At 49.5% G+C, this 8,620-nt stretch overlaps 1 protein-coding gene across 1 annotated transcript in view; it reads left to right on the top strand.

Moving 5' to 3' along the window:
• Positions 1-4,097: 4,097 nt before the first annotated feature.
• The window catches only part of LOC308382504 (phospholipid-transporting ATPase IA-like), a gene marked incomplete at both ends in the record, with an annotated part of 90,543 nt that continues 86,020 nt past the window's right edge, over positions 4,098-8,620 (top strand). The window contains 12 exons of the mRNA XM_080860911.1: positions 4,098-4,193; positions 5,994-6,171; positions 6,253-6,351; positions 6,433-6,486; positions 6,568-6,621; positions 6,703-6,756; positions 6,883-6,981; positions 7,063-7,161; positions 7,243-7,296; positions 7,378-7,472; positions 7,562-7,566; positions 7,666-7,710. Coding sequence (XP_080717037.1) covers positions 4,098-4,193; positions 5,994-6,171; positions 6,253-6,351; positions 6,433-6,486; positions 6,568-6,621; positions 6,703-6,756; positions 6,883-6,981; positions 7,063-7,161; positions 7,243-7,296; positions 7,378-7,472; positions 7,562-7,566; positions 7,666-7,710 — 932 coding nt within the window. The remainder of the gene's footprint in view (positions 4,194-5,993; positions 6,172-6,252; positions 6,352-6,432; positions 6,487-6,567; positions 6,622-6,702; positions 6,757-6,882; positions 6,982-7,062; positions 7,162-7,242; positions 7,297-7,377; positions 7,473-7,561; positions 7,567-7,665; positions 7,711-8,620) is intronic.

The following is an 8,620-nucleotide window of genomic DNA, read 5'->3' as shown; positions in this document are numbered from 1 at the left end:
GGAGAGCCCTTTTATCTGTGTGTGTGTGTGTGTGTGTGTGTGTGTGTGTGTGTGTGTGTGTCTGTGTGGAGAGCCCTTTTATCTGTGCCAAATGACACCACTTCTTTTCATCCTGCTATCCCTCTCAGTGACTCTCTCCCTTTCGCTCTCTCTCTTCCTTTCTTTCTTTCTTCCTTTCTTTCTTCCTCTCTTTTTTTCTCTAAGGCTTTCTACACAGCGTTTTCAAGGCGGGAAAATTGTGCCGTCATTCCGCCTCATGGTTCTGTAATAAAGGAACGGAGACAGAATGGAGGGGGGGTTGGGGGGGGGCATTGTTGTTCCGCCTCTGAGCCGGCAGCGGAGGTGGTCACTGAGGCGGAACGGTGTCTTTGTAAACGGGACAGCTGGGCTGGCGGAACAGGGCTGTGACGTAGCCTAGCAGCTAACCAAACCGTAGGCGGAACAGGGCTGTGACGTAGCCTAGCAGCTAACCAAACCGTAGGCGGAACTGGGCTGTGACGTAGCCTAGCAGCTAACCAAACCGTAGGCGGAACAGGGCTGTGACGTAGCCTAGCAGCTAACCAAACCGTAGGCGGAACTGGGCTGTGACGTAGCCTAGCAGCTAACCAAACCGTAGCCTAGCATCTAACCCAAAGGAAGCAGGACTACTGTGTTGTCAGAACACACAAATCAGATGCACATGATGCTCACCAACTTAGCACGAGTCTCAACAACACGAATGTGCTATAAATGTGCACGGCTTGCAAACACACGCTGACACTTAGTTCTTGAAAGTAACAGGTAGGCTAGTTTATTTGAAACGTGTGTTAAGGTGCAATTCGGAAGATCCACTAATTTCCCAGCTCCAACTTTAATGCGTTTGAGCCAAATGTAACCACAATAATGTGGTGATTGCCCATCAATGAAATTTGTTTCTATCGGCTGGCTATCAATAATAATTATTATATTATATATATTTTTATATTTATATTCTTGTTCATTTTGACAAACTGCCTCTTCATGCACCTTCTCTCACATTTAAAAAGGTTTTTGAACCTTTCATATAGTCAAGGATTCTGTTAGGCTCTGTTAAGTTCGTTGCCATAGTGATAATTATGTCAGAGTGATTAAAATGACACACCACGTTGGAACTGGGGATATTTTTTCTCCAAGTTTCTGAGCCAGATTTATGTCTTCAAGTTGCGTTCTACTGCAATTTAGAGTCTTTTTTAGAGAAATAGAGTTCCGAGTGGTCTCGTCGCGGCTTCATAGGTGAAGCTAGATGCTACATTCACAAGGCATGCCTCAGAATCGGCAACAGCGGATTGCTATGGAAAAGAACATGCTGGGGTGTCATTATGCCGCATCTGATGGTTCAGTATAAACAAGCGAGGGTGGCATAGCGAGGCGTCTTCTTAACATGATTGATCTCTGCAGAAGAAAGACTCTTCGTTTCCCTTCTCCCTCTCTCACCTCTCTGTCTGTCCTCCCTACCTTCCTCCTCTTCCTCCTCCCACTCTCTATATTCTCTCTGTCTCTTCTCTCTCTCTCTCTCTCTGTCTCTCTTCCCTTTCTCTCACTCTTCTCTTTTCTTTTTTTCCTCTTCCTTACAGCCGCAGGCCTTAGTCCCGCTCTAACACAGAGAGGCTCAGTAGGGTAATAGCGCTGAGCGTTTTGATCTGGTTCGGCCCTTGTCTCTGAGCACACAACCAGCACCATTAATGTTTCAGCACTATTGACTATCCTGCTTCCCCTCTGGATGAGACTTTGACTAAAAAAACTACTCAAAATGTGGAAGGCACAGTTAGCCGGAGGTCATCTCCACCGGCTCAAATCACTGCACAGAAAGGTATTGACTGGATGATGTGCATTTGACCTCCAGGAGGTGTCCCATCTGATTCCCATTGTGTTCTTTTTTGCAGTTTTTTAGGGCAGGTTTAGATAAAGTGATTGCTTGATGTTCTGTGTGGGTTGATGTTCAACTTTCAGTCTGGCCCAGGAGGGATGTGGTGTGTGGTACTGGGAAAACTGAACAGTTACATTTGAAGTATGTGTGTGTGTGTGTGTGTGAGTGTGTGTGTAGGTGAATATGTGTGTGTGTTTGTGTGTGTGTGTGTAACTGAGCAGGTGTATATGTGTGTGTGTGTGTGTGTGTAACTGAGTAGGTGCATATGTGTGTGTGTGTGTGTGTGGACAAATGTGATGAGGTGTGTACTTGTGTGCGTTTATGCCAGTGGGTTGTAGTAAGCATTAAGCAGCAGCCGTGTACTGAGGTGCTAACCTGGAGAGCGCTGGGCGTGTGTGTGTGTGTGTGTGTGTGTGTGTGTGTGTGTGTGTGTGTGTTGACATATGTGATGAGGTGTGTACTTGTGTGCAGCAGCCGTGTCCTGAGATGCTAACCTGGAGAGCGCTGGGCGTGTGTGTGTTTGTGTGTGTGTGTGTGTGTGTGTGTGTGTGTGTGTGTGTGTGTGTGTGTGTGTGTGTGTGTGTGTGTGTGTGTGTGTGTGTGTGTGTACTGAGTTGCTAACCTGGAGAGCGCTGGGTGTGGTGTGTGTGTGTGTGTGTGTGTGTGTCTGTGGCTAACCTGGAGAGTTGGGCGTTCAGTGCTCAGCACGGGGTCCAGCCTCTGGGCTAATGTGGTAACCATGGGGAGAGGAGGTGGCATGTGCCCCTGTGCTCTGGTAACCATGGGGAGAGGAGGTGGCATGTGGTAACCATGGGGAGAGGAGGTGGCATGTGCCCTCCCCAGCCACGGCCGTTATTCCCTCACATCTAATTAGACACAGCTGTAATTAATAACAGCAGCCTCTGGGCAAGCACGTGTTAATTAGCTTAAGTAGATGTGACACGGGCACTTGCACAGCCGAGGCTAGGTGCTCGCCAGAGCCTGCTGTGCCACGCCGCCCCGCGCCATACTGACCTAGGGTGAGCAGCTCACCTGAACCCTGAACCCTGAACCCTGAACCCTGAACCCTAGAGTACCAACAGGGGGTTAAACCCTGAACCCTGAACCCTGAACCCTGAACCCTAGAGTACCAACCGGGGGTTAAACCCTGAACCCTGAACCCTGAACCCTGAACCCTAGAGTACCAACCGGGGGTTAAACCCTGAACCCTGAACCCTGAACCCTGAACCCTGAACCCTAGAGTACCAACAGGGGGTTAAACCCTGAACCCTGAACCCTGAACCCTAGAGTACCAACAGGGGGTTAAACCCTGAACCCTGAACCCTGAACCCTGAACCCTAGAGTACCAACAGGGGGTTAAACCCTGAACCCTGAACCCTGAACCCTAGAGTACCAACAGGGGGTTAAACCCTGAACCCTGAACCCTGAACCCTAGAGTACCAACAGGGGGTTAAACCCTGAACCTGGAATGCTTTTTACAGCGATGCAAGTGATAAAACCTGCAGCATGTGAGCACATGTTCCGCGCCCTGTTCGTCTGAAGAATGTGTGTGTGTGTGTGTGTGTGTGAACACGAACACATGACCAGCTCGAACCTGGCCCCGGTGACTATAACACCAACACTGGTCTGTGCTCTGATGAGGGACTGCTGTGGGTCAGCCCATTGGGTTGGCAGGGGTGGGTGCGGTGAGTGAGTGCCAAGTCTAGATCCCTTGGCTGGTGTTTCTTTAAAGAGCCCCCCTGCAACCGTGTGTGTTAGTGTGTGTGTGTGTGTGTGTGTGTGTGTGTGTGTAGATCCCTCGGCTGGTGTTTCTTTAAAGAGCCCCCCTGCAACCGTGTGTGTGTGTGTGTGTGTGTGTGTGTAGGATGGCCAGCCTCGCAGCGATGTAACAAATAAATTGGGGACAGTATATCAGACGATTCACATAGATTGTCTGGAGGGGTCGGAAGTTGTTCCCCTCAGACTCATCGCTCCCGAAGATTAGTTCTGCGCCGGTATTTGTTTACTCCGGCCTGAACCATTACACCTTACAAATCAATTAACCATAAAAAAATACATATTTCGACTTATACACTAAATACATTTCCTTGCAGTACTACAGACGGGTTTACATAAATACAATCATGTGATATTAGATCGTACTCCAACTCAGTCACCAGCAATTACACACCCCTCTCATCCCACCAACTTGGCCTGGGCACGTCTGACGTGGATGTGCCCACAGTTCAAAGGTCACTCCCGACTCTCTGATCGGGTTGCTCCTCTGTGTCGCGTCTGGAAGTCCACAAGCCACACGCTTTCGGTCCCGGTATGTTTAGTGGCTGTATGTCCAATATGCAGAACTGATCGTGGTGAAGTATGATGGTTGTGTTGTGTGTACCAATAAACTGTGTGTCTGTACCCCGTGTGTGCGTTTTTGCAACGGAATGTATTACCGTAGCGGTAACAGGCAGCCCCACCGTTACAGTGTTTGTGTGTGTGTGTGTCTGTGTATGGTATTTATTTGGTATGGGTGGGTTGTGTTTTCTCTTCGGGTTGTTTTTTTGGGGTTGTCTTCATTGCTGGAAGACATTCTCATTATATCTGAAAGCTCAAACTACAAAAAGGGAGAATAAGAAACAAAAGCATTGGAGGGGAAGGAAAGATGGAAGAGGGAAAGGTATGCTTTTGTGTTGCTACATACCTGCAGGACCTCATGTGGCCTACATTGTTGCAAATGCATCTTTCTTTGGTAAGTGGGACAACCCAAACTGTAAGAATGCTGCTGTTCTAGAATCCATCTGAAAAGAAGCATTCTATCCATTCTAGAGTCTTCCTTTGTTGTTGATGCGCTCTCAGTATCCATGGAGACATGGCGTTGTACATTTTCTCACGTTTTGATTGTTTTCTATCCACATACTTACAAAAATAACCAACAAGCTTTGCTTCAGTTCATAATATAGACGGTATCACCCCATCAACGCCCCCCCCCCCCCGACACACACACACACACACACACACACACACACACACACACATTTCCACCGATGCATCAGGAACATTATCAGATCAAAGGTTACTGACTGACTGCCTGCCTGCCTGTCTAAGCCTCCCATGCTCATGGGGAAGATCTACTGACGCCATGGCTTATCCTTCACTTTACCGTCAGGGATTTGAGAAAGTGCTGCCACTGCAGCCCTCACGTCACGTCACGCCACCTCACGTCACATGAAGTCACATCTCTGAGTGGCCAAGCTTTTATCTTAGTGTGTTAGATTTACAGGGATAACCTTATGCTGGGATTTTATTTTGTGTCGCATAATCTGGGAGTGGCAAAGGCCTAGTTTGGCTCCATTTCCCTTGTGGCTGCCATGACGATGGGCGTCCAACATGGCGTCATTTAATCATCCTGCAGCTGGGGCCAGTGTGCAGTCATGATGCAATTAACAACGATCATTCTGGCCTGCATGGGAACCCCACAAGCAGGAAAATAGTTTGGAGCAATGTGTGTGTGTGTGTGTGTGTGTGTTGTGTGTTGTGTGACTGTGTGTGTGTGTGTGTGTGTGTGTGTGTGTGTGTGTGTGTGTGTGTGTGTGTGTGTGCGCGCGTGTGTGTGTTTGTGTGTGCAATTGCAGTGACCATGTCCCCAATTCCCACTAGTTGGAAGCCGTAAGCAGGGATTTGGGTGCCGCTGTTGGCTGGCTTCACTGGTTGGGACAGTCATGCATGTATTTAGTAGGAGAAGGAATCTTGAGGGGCATTTTTGGACAGACTGCACCAGAGCAGTCACAAACCCCCCCCCCCCCCACACACACACACACACACACACACACACACACACACACACACACGCTCATCCCACGCTGTCTAAAACTCCCCTCTGATGACCCCTTTACTAACCCCCCCCCCCCCCCCCCCACACACACACACACACACACACACACACACACACACACACACACACACACACACACACACACACACACTCTGATTACTGATCCCCCTTTACTAACTCACACGAGCTGCTCTCCGTGTGCTGTGTCACTGGTTCCTCCTGTGCACTGGGCCATGATGCATTCTGCCCCTCAGCCCCCCTCAGCCCCTCTCTGCCCCTCTGCACCCCGGGCAGGATGTGACGCCCCCCCCCCTGCTTTCATCTCCAAAGCCCCCGCGGCTCGGCCCGTCCCCTGAGCCCCCCGCAGTTCAAGTTTACGGCTGCTTGCGTCGTCACAGGCGGTTGGAAATGTTAAAAGGCAGCTTACGTGTGCAGTGTAACCTGTCTTCTCCCTGTAACTCAGACAGCTTAGGTGTGCAGTGTAACCTGTCTTCTCCCTGTAACTCAGACAGAGTACGTGTGCAGTGTAACCTGTCTTCTCCCTGTAACTCAGACAGCTTAGGTGTGCAGTGTAACCTGTCTTCTCCCTGTAACTCAGACAGCTTAGGTGTGCAGTGTAACCTGTCTTCTCCCTGTAACTCAGACAGCTTAGGTGTGCAGTGTAACCTGTCTTCACTCTGTAACTCAGACAGCTTAGGTGTGCAGTGTAACCTGTCTTCTCCCTGTAACTCAGGCAGAGTACGTGTGCAGTGTAACCTGTCTTCTCCCTGTAACTCAGACAGCTTAGGTGTGCAGTGTAACCTGTCTTCTCCCTGTAACTCAGACAGCTTAGGTGTGCAGTGTAACCTGTCTTCTCCCTGTAACTCAGACAGCTTAGGTGTGCAGTGTAACCTGTCTTCTCCCTGTAACTCAGACAGCTTAGGTGTGCAGTGTAACCTGTCTTCTCCCTGTAACTCAGACAGCTGACGTGTGCAGTGTAACCTGTCTTCTCCCTGTAACTCAGACAGCTTAGGTGTGCAGTGTAACCTGTCTTCTCCCTGTAACTCAGACAGCTTAGGTGTGCAGTGTAACCTGTCTTCTCCCTGTAACTCAGACAGCTGACGTGTGCAGTGTAACCTGTCTTCTCCCTGTAACTCAGACAGCTTAGGTGTGCAGTGTAACCTGTCTTCTCCCTGTAACTCAGACAGCTTAGGTGTGCAGTGTAACCTGTCTTCTCCCTGTAACTCAGACAGCTTAGGTGTGCAGTGTAACCTGTCTTCTCCCTGTAACTCAGACAGCTTAGGTGTGCAGTGTAACCTGTCTTCACTCTGTAACTCAGACAGCTTAGGTGTGCAGTGTAACCTGTCTTCTCCCTGTAACTCAGGCAGAGTACGTGTGCAGTGTAACCTGTCTTCTCCCTGTAACTCAGACAGCTTAGGTGTGCAGTGTAACCTGTCTTCTCCCTGTAACTCAGACAGCTTAGGTGTGCAGTGTAACCTGTCTTCTCCCTGTAACTCAGACAGCTGACGTGTGCAGTGTAACCTGTCTTCTCCCTGTAACTCAGACAGCTTAGGTGTGCAGTGTAACCTGTCTTCTCCCTGTAACTCAGACAGCTTAGGTGTGCAGTGTAACCTGTCTTCTCCCTGTAACTCAGACAGCTTAGGTGTGCAGTGTAACCTGTCTTCTCCCTGTAACTCAGACAGCTTAGGTGTGCAGTGTAACCTGTCTTCACTCTGTAACTCAGACAGCTTAGGTGTGCAGTGTAACCTGTCTTCTCCCTGTAACTCAGGCAGAGTACATGTGCAGTGTAACCTGTCTTCTCCCTGTAACTCAGACAGCTTAGGTGTGCAGTGTAACCTGTCTTCTCCCTGTAACTCAGACAGCTTAGGTGTGCAGTGTAACCTGTCTTCTCCCTGTAACTCAGACAGCTGACGTGTGCAGTGTAACCTGTCTTCTCCCTGTAACTCTCTCCACTTCGTCCCCACAGCCACAGTCCTGAGGCAGAGGACGGTAGTTTGGCTGAGGAGGACTGGTAAGACTGCCCTGCCGCCATGCCCCCTGTGGTGTGTGCGTGTACATGTCACTGTGTGTATAAACGTGCAGTACGTGTGTGTGTGTGTGTGTGTGCTGTAATGTTGTTGTTATTGTTGTTGTTGTTTGTTCACTGCAGTGATTTTTTTGGTGGGGGAAGTGTCTGCAGCCGTTGAGATCTTGTGGTGTTGGCATGTTCCTTTGTTCTGGCTGAAACACAGCAGCTTCACACACACACACTTAAGAATGCGTTTGCATCCTAACCACGGCTAGGCAAACCTTCTGTGATGTGAGCTTTTATTTCAGTGCACTGTGCAGTGTTATGGTTGTGTGTGTGTGTGTGTGTGTGTGTGTGTGTGTGTGTGTGTGTGTGTGTGTGTGTGTGTGTGTGTGTGTGTGTGTGTGTGTGTGTGTGTGTGTGTGTGTGTGTGTGTGTGTGTGTGTGTGTGCAGTGTTATGGTTGAACCCCCCCTGCCTAACTCACTGAGCATGAGGAGAAGCCAAACTTTCATACTCTCCTTAACGTGTGTTAAAGCTACTGTGCAGTGTTATGGTTGTGTGTGTGTGTGTGTGTGTGTGTGTGTGTGTGTTTTATGGTTGAACCCCCCCTGTCTAACCCAAAAACTACTGTGCGGTACCCACGCCGAAAGCATCTCGTTTCTGCATCCGCTAGAGATCCGAGCATCTACTACCCCTGCATTGTCCCCTCTAATGCTCACCACAGACCCAGATGGAGGGATCACACACACACACACACACACACACACACACACACACACACACACACACAGACACACACACTGGTGGCTTTCCCTGCGTAATCCATACCTTGACCTTGAAGCAGCACACCTCACAGCCGGTCCTCATTGTGTCCGCACACAGAGAGAGTCATGAGAGGGGTTGGAAAGGGG

This window comes from Sprattus sprattus (genome assembly GCF_963457725.1).
Source record: "Sprattus sprattus genome assembly, contig: scaffold_99, whole genome shotgun sequence".
Taxonomy (NCBI): Eukaryota; Metazoa; Chordata; class Actinopteri; order Clupeiformes; family Clupeidae; genus Sprattus; species Sprattus sprattus.
The sequence above is the reverse complement of the archived record's forward strand: the minus strand, read 5'-3'. Positions and strand labels throughout refer to the sequence as shown.